At 43.9% G+C, this 16,030-nt stretch overlaps 1 protein-coding gene across 1 annotated transcript in view; it reads left to right on the top strand.

Moving 5' to 3' along the window:
• GABRA4 (gamma-aminobutyric acid type A receptor subunit alpha4) overlaps positions 1 to 16,030 on the top strand; it is a 63,822-nt gene that overhangs the window by 27,814 nt on the left and 19,978 nt on the right. The window contains exons 3-7 of the mRNA XM_083458321.1: positions 2,079 to 2,146; positions 4,458 to 4,678; positions 4,774 to 4,856; positions 8,206 to 8,349; positions 10,834 to 10,986. Of these exons, the coding sequence (XP_083314447.1) occupies positions 2,079 to 2,146; positions 4,458 to 4,678; positions 4,774 to 4,856; positions 8,206 to 8,349; positions 10,834 to 10,986 (669 nt within the window). The remainder of the gene's footprint in view (positions 1 to 2,078; positions 2,147 to 4,457; positions 4,679 to 4,773; positions 4,857 to 8,205; positions 8,350 to 10,833; positions 10,987 to 16,030) is intronic.

Genomic DNA, 16,030 nt, shown 5'->3' with positions numbered 1-16,030 from the left:
TTATCTCTGTCCACCTGCTAAAGTCATAAGAACATAAGAAAAGCTCTGCTAGATTGGACCAAAGGTTGGCCCCATGATACTATAAATATTTTTAACCTGGAGAGAGCATGGTGGAAGTTCCCACTTGCCTAGCTAAATAATTCTTTCCCATCACAGATTTACCTAAGTGTAAGTCTGTGTGCCTTTCAGGGGGGTTGAAGTAATAAATGTGTTATGGATAATAGTTTAAGGGGACAGAAGGATGTGCTCAAACAAGCACCAATAGATTGTGCCTTTCAAATATACCTACTTGAGACAAAATAGCTTTTGGAGGCAGCAAAGAATGCCAGCCAGTATGCTGATTTAAAAAAAAAATCTAATAAGGATAAATTGTTTTGTAGAAATATTGTGGACACTGTTGCTATTTTGTTTGCTGTAATCGTTTGAAAAACTAAAATGGTGCGTAGGGTATTAAGAGGCTATAATGGGCAATAGATGCTGGTGACTTGTTTTCCAGCTCTGTATGTGAACATGCTGGCTGTGTAACTTGGCTTAATAAACCATAACTTGGCTTATTAAGACAAAATATGTATGAGCATTTTGACTGCACGCACGGCCACTTTTCTCCTTCCTTTGCTGTGAACTGATTAACCTGGACATTAATTGCGGTCAAGGATGTTAAACTCAAATGACTTGGAGGGCAAATCCCCACCCCCACCCCCCGAAAATGCTTGGGAACCACAGTATTCTCATAAATAAATGCAGGTCCCACCTTCTGAACACAATGCATTCCCAGGAAATAATTTGTTAAGTGAGCATTCACATAATGAGCTGATGAGCCATTATTTCTTATGGGAACGTTTCTAATCCATGAGCTCTCTTCCTGCAGCCAACTAGCAAAAGAGAGGCAGAGGAAAAATCTGATTTGTCTAATGTCTCCTGTTCCCTGATTTGTCTGAATTATCCTGCTTGGTGATTTGTCCGAATCTTTCTCCCCACTCCTTCTCTCCATGGTTTTTGCTTAAAAATGGCAGCCCCTAGCCAGCAAAGCACAAAAAAAGGAAGGAAGTGGGCAAACTCTGGCTGTTTGGATATCTGAATCAGCCATGTGTGCAGCAAGGTTTTGGCATAATTCTTTGTGTTTGGATAAGCGAATTTTTGCATAATGAGCAGGTGGATAGTGGGACCTGTGTGTATTCTGAGTGAGGTGTGGTAGGATTGCATTGGGAATTCTAACTTCTTTATGTTTTCTGTTTCTCGTGTAGTTGGATCACACTCTGGATAGGTTCACATGCAGGAATGAACTCTGTGCCCACACCTTTACCCCCATCCTCCTCCCTCTACACTCCCTTATCAATTGATTACTTCCAGATTGTTGGTAAACCAGTTGGCCATTGCATCCAAACTTGCAAACTATGGCATGTACCTACGTTGCAGAATGGGACTGTAAAATAGTATTTGATCTTAGGGTGTTACACTGATTTGCAAAGCAAGCCCAAACCATAGTTTGCCAGCTTGGATGTAACTGCAAAATATGGTCTGTGGCAAATGGCATGGTCGGCAGCAGATGGAGCACAAAAGTGGAAGAGGGATAGGGAGTGTGAACAAGGGAGCAACTGTGTATAGGGTTTGCTCCTCTAGTGTCAAACCATGGTTTGGTGTTATATGTGAACTGAGTCTTTGCGAATGCAGTTGTATAGTCCCCATTAACCCAATTTGAAACAAACTTTGAAGGACCAGACCACTTTTCTCTATATAAAAAAGGAGCTTTTTCCAGATCTTCATGTGCATGTATTTTCTTGCCCATGTCAATCCGTGACAACGCATTACAAAAGCATTTCTGAATTATACCAGTGTACTTACGTAAGTCAAGAGATGGCATGAAAATCAACATTATGCAAGAATTTCCAAGTTCAGCAGGCTTGGTTGGAAGAACATGCTGCCTGCGCATTTTCCTCCGATTAGTCAAATGAATCGTCAAAGTGACAATTGCATAAGATGTGGCTTCTTCTTTTTTTTTTGCCAGTACAATCTTTCCTGCTTTTAAACCTGAAACATTCCAATTTTCCTTGCTCACTTCCTTTTTATATATGTATTAGGTCCTGTAACCGAAGTCAAAACAGATATCTATGTCACCAGTTTTGGACCTGTTTCTGATGTAGAGATGGTAGGTATCACTCGCTTTCTTTGATTTTGTAGGGTTGAGGTGGCAGTGAGGAAATGAACCCCAGTAATGAGTGAACGACAAATTCAGATGCCTTTGTGCACAGCTGTCAATCATGCAAAATAGGGAAGATTAGCAGCAGCCTAATTTTCAGGCTATTATTAGATGTGGCAGCCCTGATTCTGGTCCTCCCATGCAGGCTGGATTTAGACCTATGTGTGTGTGAGCTTTTTTGTTTTTTGTTTAAATCGCTTTCAGCAGATTTACAACAGCTATGGAAATGATATAGCCAGTTATTTGGAGAATAGTCACCCCAATATAGAATAATTCATAACCTTGTTGGATTTGAAGGACAACAATGGCAGGAACAGAGGCATTGGATACTGGCATCAAAGACTTGGTCTGAGCCACAGACTGAAGTCTGTGAACTGTACATATTAAACAAAAGACGCCCATTTCCCTGAGTTGCCTCATTTTGCACAATTTATACTACTCCTTTAAGTCATGGGGAGGGGCACGAAGCTAATGCAGAGCTATAAGCCTGTGCCCTCAGTTACTAGAAATCTTATTAATCTTCTGAGGTTTCATCAGGTATTGCCTGTTCTCATTCCAACAGTAAGGACTATAAATTCTCCCAATGGATAAACAAATACAGTGGTACCTTGGTTCTCAGACTTAATCCGTTCCGGAAGTCCATTCCAAAATGAAAGCGTTCCAAAACCAAGGCGCGCTTTCCCAATGCAAAATGGATTAATCCATTCCAGACTTTTAAAAACAACCCTAAAACAGCAATCTAACATGAATTTTGCTATCTAACGAGACCATTGATCCATAAAATGAAAGCAATAATCAATGTACTGTACTATAAAATAAATAAGAAAGTATTGTGGATGATAAAAATTAAAATTAAATTTTGTTCTTACCTGCACTGATGATAGTCATTGTTTGGAGGTTGGGGGGGGGTATCCATTTCCACAGTCACACAATCAATCAATCAATCAATCAATCAATGAATGAGTAGATGAACTGGGTTCTACACAGTCACAAAAACAAATTAACTGAAAAAGCCTCAAAAACAAAATTGCAAAATAAATAGCAAAAACAGAAGCTCCAAACTTAATCTGTTCCGGAAGTCTGTTTGACTTCCAAAATGTTCAAAAACCAAGGCGCAGCTTCTGATTGGTGCAGGCGCCCCAGAAACAACAGCTGACAGCTGCAATGGACACTCAACTTCCAAAAAATGTTCGAAAACTGGAATACTTACTTCTGGGTTTTCAGTGTTTGGGAACCAAGGCGTTTGAGTACCAAGGCGTTTGAGAACCAAGGTACCACTGTAAATGCAAGCTGAGGTTCTCAGGTAGTTGAGTTTCACACCCAGTTCCATCTTCCACACATTTTCTCTCCTCCTGCTTAGAAATCGCAGCAAATGCACAGTCGTGACGCTAGTCTATGCCTTGTTCTTGTTCAATCTGTGCATTTTCCAGTGCATGTTTTTCAAGTGCCCAGTGATTTCACAATTGGTTCACTAAGGTTTCAGACCTAGTCACATTTATTTGGGACTTGATTTCGGCTGAAAATATCAACTTTGTGTGCATATCTTTTTCCATATGGACTTGCCCTCTCTGCTGAGGTTTGTACTCATTTGCTCTGGAGCCTCTTTGCTCTAGATGTCCATATGACCTTTGCAGTTCACATAGGGTTCTGCATTAAGCCATATGCATGCACCTATAGATCTTTATCTACACACACACACATTTTTTTAGTCCTGTGAACGCATTTATGAAGGCCATTGGAAAGATGCGTGTACATAACTGGTGTCCAAATAAAGGGCTGCATGATCATTTTGTGACATGCTACTTCCCATTTGGATCATCCCATCTGTGTTTTATTTGTTGAAATTAGATAATATTCCTTTGATTTTGGCTGATATAATTAATCATGTGGCCCACTGCATATTTTAATTTGTCCATCTGTTTTAAAAAAATAGCGTGGACATGAAAACCATTAACATATGTTAATGAATTAATCATTCTGTTTCCAGTTCTGTGCTAGAGTACAAGTTTAATTGCGTGCTTCTTGCCATTCTATTAGATTATAGTAATTATTTTTGATTGATTTAATATGTATAGCAATTTATTTATATGAGTAATGTGGAAAATTAAAGTATTAAAGGAGTACATAGTTCTGTTTAATTGATAGAAATGTGTTTAGGGAGTTTACAGTTACCAGTGACTAATTTGTCCTTGAGGGATATTCATAGAAAGGATATGCTTATAAAACATATTAAGTTTGTGTCTCTTCCAAATTACTGTAGGAATACACGATGGATGTTTTCTTTCGTCAGACGTGGGTCGACAAAAGATTAAGATATGATGGTCCCATTGAAATTCTAAGACTTAACAACTTGATGGTTACCAAAGTGTGGACACCAGACACTTTCTTCCGGAATGGGAAAAAATCTGTCGCACATAATATGACAGCCCCAAATAAACTATTCAGAATCATGAGAAATGGTACCATCCTTTATACAATGAGGTAGTTGGTTTATCTATCTTTCCGTTCTTTTATTTTACTTTGCGTGAGAGAGGGAACACATCATTCTGGGGCTAATTCCATTTTGTTCCTTATAGGCTCACCATAAGTGCTGAGTGCCCCATGAGATTGGTCGATTTCCCAATGGATGGTCACGCCTGTCCTCTGAAATTTGGGAGTTGTAAGTCACACAGACCTTCTCTACTTAACGTTTTATGTATGAAACTGGTCAGATAATATCCAGAGCTGCATGGCTGAGGTCAATTGAAATTAATAGCAGGGGATATCACTGGACTGGTTGAGAAATGGCAGCTTAAAACAAGGGAGAAGGGAGTTGGGAAAAGTTCTGCTGTTTTGCTTCTTGGTGTTGGCTACTGTGTGGTACCCATCTCTGCCATTTCTCAAAGTTTTGTGTGTGTGTTAAAAACAACCACCCCTCAGTGTTTCTCCATCCCTGCTTTACTCAAAGTTGTGCGGCTATTTAAAACCACCATGTTCCTGTCAGTGTTTCTTCATCCCTGCCTTACTCAAACTTCTGCTATTGTTTAAAATAGCTGTCCCCCCCCTTTAAGTGTCTCTCCCTTCTCACTGTACTCAAAGCTCTCCCTCATCCATTTCTCGCCAGCTCAGGGGTGATATGATAGCCATGTTCAAATATATAAAAGGATGTCATATAGAGGAGGGAGAAAGGTTGTTTTCTGCTGCTCCAGAGAAGTGGACACGGAGCAATGGATCCAAACTACAAGAAAGAAGATTCCACCTAAACATTAGGAAGAACTTCCTGACAGTAAGAGCTGTTCGACAGTGGAATTTGCTGCCAAGGAGTGTGGTGGAGTCTCCTTCTTTGGAGGTCTTTAAGCAGAGGCTTGACAACCATATGTCAGGAGTGCTCTGATGGTGTTTCCTGCTTGGCAGGGGGTTGGACTCGATGGCCCTTGTGGTCTCTTCCAACTCTATGATTCTATGATTCTATGTGACAGAGATAAAGGTTGTGGAGCCCTCTAATATTCCATAGTACAATGTATTTCACTCCTGGTACCATGTGTTTTCTTCAGTGTGAAGTTCCAGGGGCAATGTAGTAATTTAGAATATATATATATTTCATTAACAAGAAGACACCCATATGTGCACAACACCCATCAACTGAACTTAACCTTCTCTAAGTGAACAAGTTCAATGGCAGACTTGCTCTTAAAATTCTGTTTCATCTTAAAGATACAGTAACATATATCATCATGGGGTGTGTGCACAAAGATGGCTGTGGGGGCAATCTGGGTGTAAAGAAGAGCTGAGAAAAGTGAGGAAGGGGGAGGAAATGTGGGGTGCAGGTAAAAATGGGGTGTTGCAAAAAAAAAAAAAAAAAGAGGGGAAAGGAGGCAAGGGAATGGGAGAAGTGCCATGAAAAGAAATGCAGAATAGAATGGGATGGTGGCTTCACAACTGATTGGAAGCTGAAACTGAAGCTAATTGCTATGTGTGGCTTGAGTAAGATTCAGGAGTTTACCAGTAGGGTAGTTTGTGTTCAAGAGGAAGTTGCACATAAGGAGGGAGAGGAAGAGGAGGCATGAATATACGGCCTCAGTCCTGTATTCCTGAAGGAGCATCTCCACCCCCATCATTCAGCCCAGACACTGAGATCCAGCGCCGAGGGCCTTCTGGCAGTTCCCTTGCTGCGAGAAGCCACGTTTCAGGGAACCAGGCAGAGGGCCTTCTCGGTAGTGACGCCCGCCCTGTGGAATGCCCTCCCTTCAGATGTGAAGGAAATAAGCAGCTATCTTCTTTTTAAAAGACATCTGAAGGCAGCCCTGTTTAGGAAAGTTTTTAATATTTAATGCTGTATTTTTTTTAACACTTGATTGGAAGCCACCCAGAGTTGCTGGGGAAACTCAGCCAGATGGGCGGGGTATAAATAAATTATTATTATTATTATTATTATTATTATTATGAAGGTGGAAATGGCTGTAAAGTGGAGTCACTGCAGAATTGAAGAGAGACACTGCTTCAGAAATGGGGTTGGGAAGGTGAAAAATTAGCTTAGTACCGTATTTTTCGCCCTATAGGACGCACCGTCCCATAAGGCGCACCATTTTTTGGGGGGGGGAAATAAAGGAAAAAAATTATTTCCCCCCCCAGGCGCGGGGTTGGGGAAGCCCGAGCTTCCCCCGACCCCAGCCCCCAAAGAGGCAGCTCTCTGCAAGCCGTGGGAGCCCAGTGCTGGCTCCCGCTGCTAGCGGAGAGTTCTGCGAAGCCTGGACGCGCTGAGCTCAGCGAGCGCAGGCTTCAGCATGCAGGCACCTCTCCGCCAGCAACGGGAGCGCTCCCGCTCCTGGCGGAGAGGTCCGCGAAGCCTGGACGCGCTGAGCTCAGCGCGCGCAGGCTTCAGCATGCAGGCACCTCTCCGCCAGCAGCGGGAGCGCTCCCGCTGCTGGCGGAGAGGTCCGCGAAGCCTGGACGCGCTGAGCTCAGCGCGCGCAGGCTTCAGCATGCAGGCACCTCTCCGCCAGCAGCGGGAGCGCTCCCGCTGCTGGCGGAGAGGTCCGCGAAGCCTGGACGCGCTGAGCTCAGCGCGCGCAGGCTTCAGCATGCAGGCACCTCTCCGCCAGCAGCGGGAGCGCTCCCGCTGCTGGCGGAGAGGTCCGCGAAGCCTGGACGCGCTGAGCTCAGCGCGCGCAGGCTTCAGCATGCAGGCACCTCTCCGCCAGCAGCGGGAGCGCTCCCGCTGCTGGCGGAGAGGTCCGCGAAGCCTGGACGCGCTGAGCTCAGCGCGCGCAGGCTTCAGCATGCAGGCACCTCTCCGCCAGCAGCGGGAGCGCTCCCGCTGCTGGCGGAGAGGTCCGCGAAGCCTGGACGCGCTGAGCTCAGCGCGCGCAGGCTTCAGCATGCAGGCACCTCTCCGCCAGCAGCGGGAGCGCTCCCGCTGCTGGCGGAGAGGTCCGCGAAGCCTGGACGCGCTGAGCTCAGCGCGCGCAGGCTTCAGCATGCAGGCACCTCTCCGCAAGCAGCGGGAGCGCTCCTGCTGTTTGCGGAGAGGTCCGCGAAGCCTGCATTCGCCCCATAGGACGCACCCAGATTTCCCCTTCATTTTTGGAGGGGAAAAAGTGCGTCCTATAGGGCGAAAAATACGGTAATTGTATGCAGTGGCGTAGCGTGGGTTGTCAGCACCCGGGGCAAGGCAAGTAATTTGCACCCCCTAACCCGTGGATTTGCGCCCCCTAACCCATGGATTTGCGCCCTCTAACCCTAACCCCCAGATGTTGCGCCCGGTGCGGCCGGCCCCCCCTGCACCCCCCACGCTACGCCACTGATTGTATGGGGTGGGAAGAGGAAGCTCTAGGGGTTAATATGGGGCGAATGGCAGTGGTGGGTCTGGCCAGCACAGCTGAGCAGCAGTTCACTCCTTAGTAAAAAAAATAAAAATATAATTATTAAGGTGACTGGCTAATCAAAGTAAAAAAAACCTGAAGCGCTCCAAAGGCCTGTTGGCATGAATAGGTTAAGACCCAACATTTTAATTGTATGTATTTTTCCAGATGCATATCCAAAGAGTGAAATGATTTACACCTGGACAAAAGGACCTAAGAATTCAGTGGAAGTTCCCGAAGAGTCTTCCAGTTTAGTTCAGTATGACCTGCTTGGGCATACAGCATCCACTGATACTGTTAAATCCATTACAGGTAAGAATCTAGTTGGTGATAATCAACTTAAGGGGTGGAGTTAGCGGTCTAATTTTGTTTTAGCCAAAGATGTTTTGGAAATCTCAGTGTAGCCTAAGAGGCATAATAAGCATATGGCAAACCCTAGACCATTTATCTCCAGGCTTACACTAAAGCAGATAGCCTGTTGCTACGTGCTGTGCTGTCTCCCTTCGGAAAGCAAAGTGAAAATGGTTGAAAATGCAAGATTGTAGCTACCGACATATTTTCATAGCCGTGCTGCTGGCAAGTGTTGATCTTTGTGATTTATCATGCTACAAATTGCATGCAGATTGGCCAACTAAATCCCTATTAGAATTGCTGCTGGAGCAAACACATTAAACATAACAGCTATTACTGCTGGGTTGTTTTTTTAATTTTTCAATATATTTTTGTGTAGTGATAAAAAATAGCAACAGGCAGCAGTGTGAGAAGTGGCAGTGTTTAAGATCTGTGGGTGTTTTTGTTTTTCATTTTTTAAAAAATGATGGCTGTTGGTTGGTTATATGATTGTATTGCTAAACGCTCTATTACTGGTGCAGTTTGAAACATGCTCTAGCAGAGATCACGACAGAATTAAGCAACAGAGGGAGCAGATGTAGGCGACAGATTTCCGAGTGTCGTTATTGATAGCAAGATGAAGCAATATTTTCCTAATGTATTGGATGTTATCTGTAAGTGAGATATCACTGATCTATAATGGAATATCAGGCCAAGATTCTTAGATTGCTCCTTAAGAAGGTGTCTCCATGATCTTGGTAAAAAATCTCAGTATGTACCGTATTTTTCGCTCTATAAGACGCACCAGACTACAAGACGCACCTAGTTTTTGGAGGAGGAAAACAAGAAAAAAAATAAATCTGAATCTCAGAAGTCAGAACAGCAAGAGGGATCGCTGCACAGTGAAAGCAGCAATCCCTCTTGCTGTTCTGGCTTCTGGGATAGCTGCGCAGCCTGCATTCGCTCCATAAGACGCACACACATTTCCCCTTACTTTTTAGGAGGGAAAAAGTGAATCTTATAGAGCAAAAAATACGGTAATTATAAAACAACTAGATCTGGAGTGTAATGGACTTCCCAGCAAGATGCCTTTACATTTCCTTCGGCTTCTTTTAAAATTGAGTTTGAATAGCAGCCCAAATCCGGAATGATGGTTTCATACCAGAATTTCCACCAGAAGGCTCAGGTTGTTTATAGCTTTCCTTTAAGTGGGTGGGTGGTACGTGGGAGGAGAAGATGGGCGGAAGTGAGGCAACTAATTGAGCATTTTGATCATGCTTTGGGTTTTGGCAGGCAATTTATTTTCACGGTGTGGAATGAAGAACATTGGTCTGGTTCTATCCTGCACACAGTTGCACTTTGGAACAGACCTGACCCATCATGGGCTTAATAAACCTCCTATTCTTAATGCATGCCCTAGACTGGAGAAACAGGGATGGAAAAACAGTGACAGGCAGGTGGCCAGCGACAACACATCTGGTCAACTATGTTTGGCTCTGTAGACTAGGACATGAGCATGGGAGAAGGCATGCAAGCCTGAAATATGTTTGATAATCCTTAGCTCTTTACTGTCTTGGCTTTGAAACTCATTTGCTCTTGTGCAGCATTTTTTGGTAGGCCCTAAGCCTGACTCCAAGTAGGATGGAGAGCCAGCCCATTTCTTTTCAGATGGACCTATAACCACCTCACTTCATTTCCCCCCCTCCTGCTTTGAGCATCAGACAGGTCCCAATGTCCCAAGCATACTTTCCATACAGCCACAGTTATGGGAAATTTCCCATTGCAGGCCCCCCTGAAATGAATGGGTACTCAACTACACAAGCCCATGGAGGTGCTTTTGTGCCGTCCCCATTCATTTCAATGGGGTTTAAACGGGAGATCTTCACCTGGTGAATAACAACTATGCTTGGTATTCATTGGCTAAAAAAAGTCAATGAAAGGAAGACATTTTCTTGGTGCATCTGTTGAAAATATAACCCTGAAGTAGTAATTATATGTTTTCCAGATGCTGCAGTATCAGAACAGACAGCTAATATTTTACTTATACTTATTTTCCCCTCCCTCCAGCGTATACCTACATATCTTTATGGTACGTGAAAGTATGAGGGATGTCAAACAGTCCCTATTGTTTCATGTTTTACATCCCACCTCCTGGATAGTATTTTAAGATCTACTTACTTTCCTTGGACTCATGTATGGCTTTTGTTTATTATTATATATCCTCTTCTTCCTATGTGGAGCTTGGAGTGACTCATGTTAGCTCCCACTGCTGTCTTAGCTAGGCTGAAACTTGTTTCACTTTAGTGAAACTTCATGTTTTCAGAGTCAAATGGACTGAATGCAATTTGAGTAGCTGGAGAATATGATAAAATAAATAAATAAATAAATAAATAAATAAATAAATAAATCTGGGTGTACTGAAAGTTTTTTTTTTTTTAATCACTTTTGGCTTTCCCCCCCTTTAAGGTGAATATGTCGTTATGACAGTACACTTCCACCTCAGACGAAAAATGGGTTATTTTATGATACAAACATACATCCCATGCATCATGACTGTGATCCTCTCCCAAGTTTCGTTTTGGATCAATAAGGAGTCTGTTCCTGCCAGAACTGTTTTTGGTAAGTCTCACCGCTGACTTTGTATGCCTTTTTAGTCTTCTTGAGGAGCCCGGCTGATTTGAATGAGAGATTTGGCCAAGTAAGGAGTATGCCCTCAGGCTCTGAATCTGTAATGTCAGCTTTGCTGATACGGGGCCCCTTTCTCCTCCTGCCTTGGCGAGAGTGAATTGAAAAAGCAATTAGGAAAATCGATTACGCGATATTAGAATGAAGCACATTAAAATGCAATTTGAAAGAGGATGCTCCAATTGACACTGAAAGCAAGAGGAGACAAACGGCATGGAGGCAGCGCACAGGGAGCTGAGGGGGAAATCTGGGTTTCTGACAAAGGAGAGGAGAATACAGATACGGCTGAAGCAATTTTCTAAAGAAGTTATCTTTCTAAACCTCAGCATTGCCATGCATTGGAGAAGGATTAATCAAGTGGAGACCATTGAACCAAAAGACCTATTAAGCAGTACATTGCAGAGAGAGAGATGAATAAAAGAGGTTAAAATTAGGCCTGGCAGGGGCGGACTTTCCATCTGAAAGAGAAATCTGAATATGTATGTATTACTTAGCCCTCCTCCATTTCATCCCAGCAAGAAATCGCAGAAGAAAACTCCAGTGGCGCCTTTTCTTGTTGAGGCTGTAGAAAGGTAATAGGTTTTACAGAATTGAAAGTGCTTTGATATAGATCCATTTTTGCTTGCGGTGTGTAGATTTATCCCCACCTAATCCTATGTTGTCTCTGCTCAGACAGGTTCCCATAATAAATTAAAGCCTGATAAATAGGTTTTGTCAGAGATGACGTTGATGTTTCATCGATGTTTTTATGGCTCTGCTGTTGATTTTGTCCTTATATGTTGTACTCCACCTTGCTTGATTTTTACAAAAGTGCAGATTATGCCCTGAACTCCTAATATGACTTGATCAGTGTTTCCCAAACGTGGGTCTCCAGCTGTTTTTGAACTACAGTTCCCATCATCCCTGACCACTGGTCCTGCTAGCTAGGGTTGATGAGAGTTGTAGTCCAAAAAATCCTGGAGACACAAGTTCAGGAAACCCTGATTTAGAGGGTTGATTGGAGACTCTACCTCACACACAGGCACCCCACACAAATGACCTGGGAGACAGGATTCTAAATTGGAGGAATTTTGGATTCTCCCCCCACCCCCATGGCTGACGTGACTATCTTTAGTGGGATAGTATTTGTATGTGCACCCAGCAGGCAGGTGGTGATGTGCATGCTGTGATGGGTTGTGGTGGGTGGCTGTCAATTACAAAGGGGGTTTGGGGTTGGCTTACCCATACCAAGTGGAGCTCAGATGGATGCAAAGGATCCATGGTAACTTAAATAACGTTGTTGCCTTTGACTGTCCTGTATAAGTAAGGCTGATGAGCATTTAGCAATGTGTTTGCTGTACTGTGTGTGTTGCCAGAGAACTGTTTGTTGTAGGATTGGTGCTGCTCCTGCAGGCAAGCTTCTTGAGGTCCACAAAATATCATCCAAATGCCAGCCTGTATTTTTTCCCTTATTTACCTAAGAAGCCTAGAAGTGTCTACTTGGAAGTCCCACCTAACTCAATGAGGCTTACTCCCAGGAAACTAGGTATTGCAGCTTTAATCTAGACTTACCCTTTCCATGGAAAATCTAATCAGTTAAAAAACCTTGTTGTTGTTGTTTAGTCGTGTCCGACTCTTCATGACCCCATGGACCAGAGCACGCCAGGCACTTCTGTCTTCCACTGCCTCCCGCAGTTTGGTCAAACTCATGCTGGTAGCTTCGAGAACACTATCCAACCATCTCGTCCTCTGTCATCCCCTTCTCCTTGTGCCCTCCATCTTTCCCAACATCAGGGTCTTTTCCAGGGAGTCTTCTCTTCTCATGAGGTGGCCAAAGTATTGGAGCCTCAGCTTCAGGATCTGTCCTTCCAGTTAGCACTCAGGGCTGATTTCCATAAGAATTGGTAGGTTTGATCTTCTTGCAATCCATGGGACTCTCAAGAGTCTCCTCCAGCACGATAATTCAAAAGCATCAATTCTTCGGCGATCAGCCTTCTTTATGGTCCAGCTCTCACTTCCATGCATCTCCACTGGGAATACCATAGCTTTAACTATATGGACCTTTGTTGGCAAGGTGATGTCTGCTTTTTAAGATGCTGTCTAGGTTTGTCATTGCTTTTCTCCCCCAAAGCAGGCGTCTTTTAATTTCATGACTGCTCTCACCATCTGCAGTGATCATGGAGCCCAAGAAAGTAAAATCTCTCACTGCCTCCATTTCTTCCCCTTCTATTTGCAAGGAGATGATGGGACCAAAAAACCTAGTTGCCAATAAACCATTGGTGGTATTAAGTCCCCATCTGAATGCACCCTGAAGTGATACATTTGTAGCAATAAACCATCATTTGCTGGTCTTTGTGCTCAAAGGTGAAAATGCTTTAAAAAAAAAATACTTTAGAGTTTCCTTGGATTTTTTTTCTAGCTAGCAGTCTTTCAGCAAGTTTGGAAAATTCCATTATTCCAGGAAGTACAGTTCAGTGTTTCCTGCTTTGTTCTCTTTCCCATCAAAGGAGCTTCAGGCTCCCAGCGGCCTGCCTTTGTCTTGTTAGATTTGATTATATGAGAAGCAGGGTCTTGCGTAGCCATTCAGATTACATTTCTCCATCTTCAAGCAGGCATGAAGAAGCTCTTTATATTTTTAATGTTTACAGAGACCCAGCAGCTTTTGTCTGGGTGAAAAGTTTTCAATGGGAAGCTCTTATAAGTACAGCTGATGCCAAGAGCCAGGGATAGCTAATGTGAGCCAGCTTCATGTAAAATAAACATGAACAATGGTTCAGGGTTTCATCATCCCCCTCCTTTGCAAAAAATGCTTATGAAACAGTGAGATGTTCTAGGTGTGAGACTAGAGGAAGGGCAAGGCCCAGCTAAGACATTTCTCTGTCTGAGGCAAATATTATGCCCCCCCCCCGCCATACCACTCACCAGAAGCAGACTAATCAAGTGTCTCTATTTTCCAGAGACAGTCCCAGATTTACAGAAGCCGTCTCGGTTTCTAATCTGATCCTGGAATGTTCCACTTTTCCTTAGACAGGGGTGCCCAAACCTTTTCCAAAAGGGCCAGATTTGATGAAGTGAACAGTATGAGGGCTGGCCAAAGTTGCTGAACTTTTTTTAGTAGGATTTTACCCAAGGACATATACTGCCACAGGGGCCGGATTAAATCGACTGGCGGGCTGGATTAGGCCCCCAAAATGGACACGCCTGCCTTAGGACATCTCTATTTTCATTGGAGAAATGTTGAAGGGTATGGTTATATGACCTCAAGCCAAGGAGATAAGTAACTATACAACCTTCATAGCCAGTGTGGTGTAGTGGTGTAGAGCGGTAGACTCGTAATCTGGTGAACCGGGTTCATGTCTCCACTCCTCCACATGCAGCTGCTGGGTCACCTTGGGCTAGTCACACTTCTTTGAAGTCTCTCAGCCCCACTCACCTCACAGAGTGTTTGTTGTGTGGGAGGAAGGGAAAGGAGAATGTTAGCCGCTTTGAGACTCCTTCGGGTAGTGATAAAGTGGGATATCAAATCCAAACTCCTCCTCCTCCTCCTCCTCCTCCTCCTCCTCCTCCTCCTCTTCTTCTTCTTCTTCTTCTGACATCTGAAGGCAGCCCTTTATAGGGAAGGGTTATTATGGGATAGGATGTCCCTATTTTCATTGGAGAAATGTTGGAGGGTATGCTCTCTTTCCATATTCCCAGATGAATCTCATTCCTAGTAGCCTTCCTGCAAAAAGATTTAACAGATAAAGAGCTTCCTTAAAAAGTGCCATTTCCCCTCCAAGAAGCAAAGTGAATTGTTCCCATTAATATCGATGTCAACAGTTCTATTTGGATTACGCGAGGAATAAGAACAGTCACAGTTTAGGCTACAACATAAATATATTAGCATTCATATGCCAATTAGGCAATCTGATACTCTCTTTAAAAAGACTTGAGTTTTTAATGAAATACACGATAGGATAATACTTAACAATTAAATATCCGGGGAGCACTTCTCTGCTGTGCGTCTGTGTATATACTCAGAGAGAATCAGAGAGTAGTCTTTTGTTATGTTTGGAATTACTATTTTAATCTGAAAGGCCCCTTCAAAATAAAATGTGTAAGTTCCCAAATCAAGGAATTGTCTTCCAGTAGGATACAATCCTTGTCTACACAATGCAACACACTTCCCCTCCCCTGTGCTTTCTGCCTGTACTGCCCAACTCCCCAGCATGAGATCTGGAAAGTGGCTGCCTCTTGGAGGCTGCCAGAAGGGAATCAACTCTTTGGGGTGATTCCTCATGGATCTGAGGCCAAGTCTCCAAACTTTTGCCCTGCTGGACACAGCAAGGAGAGCAGCTCCCTGCTAAGCTGTGGCAAGACTCCAGGGGGTTTCAGGAGCTCAACCAAGGGCCTGTGTTCCCATGAGAGTTAGGATGTGTCTTCAGAAAGATGGTTTCGTTACACATATTTACACCTTTAGTCAGCATGGTCAGCTCAAGAGGGGCTTGTTCCCCACAGCCGTACAGCACTGGAGTCCAAGGTATCTCACCCAGCCTGCCTTCAGCCAAGCTCTCAGCTGTCCCCAAGCCTCATGCCAAAGACCCCAACCTCTTCTTGTGACATCACACCCAGTTACCGTGGCAACCTTCCAAATTCCATGTCTCTGTTCACACCTCAGGCCGGGGTGGGGGGGGGGGAAGGACAGTTATCGCGCATTGCCAATGGTCCTCAGCAACCCTGCATTGTTTCTTAGTGCCCCCAGTTTGGCCAGATAGTTGATGTTGTCGATTGCTGAAACCTGGTTTGCTGATGTAGTGTGTGCCCCTTACAGTATCCGATCTTTATTTTATGAGGTATCTGGCCTGCCATTGTTAGAGGCACCAATCTTGAGTAAGGAAACTTGCTCCGAAATGAGAGTTTTCTACCCAAGATCCCTTGGGCTCAGCCTCATTTCAATGGACTGTAGTTAAGAAGAAGAAGAAGAAGAAGAAGAAGAAGAAGAAGAAGAAGAAGAACAACA

This window comes from Podarcis tiliguerta (genome assembly GCF_965153285.1).
Source record: "Podarcis tiliguerta genome assembly, chromosome: 9".
In the NCBI taxonomy this organism is placed as follows: domain Eukaryota; kingdom Metazoa; phylum Chordata; class Lepidosauria; order Squamata; family Lacertidae; genus Podarcis; species Podarcis tiliguerta.
The sequence above is the reverse complement of the archived record's forward strand: the minus strand, read 5'-3'. Positions and strand labels throughout refer to the sequence as shown.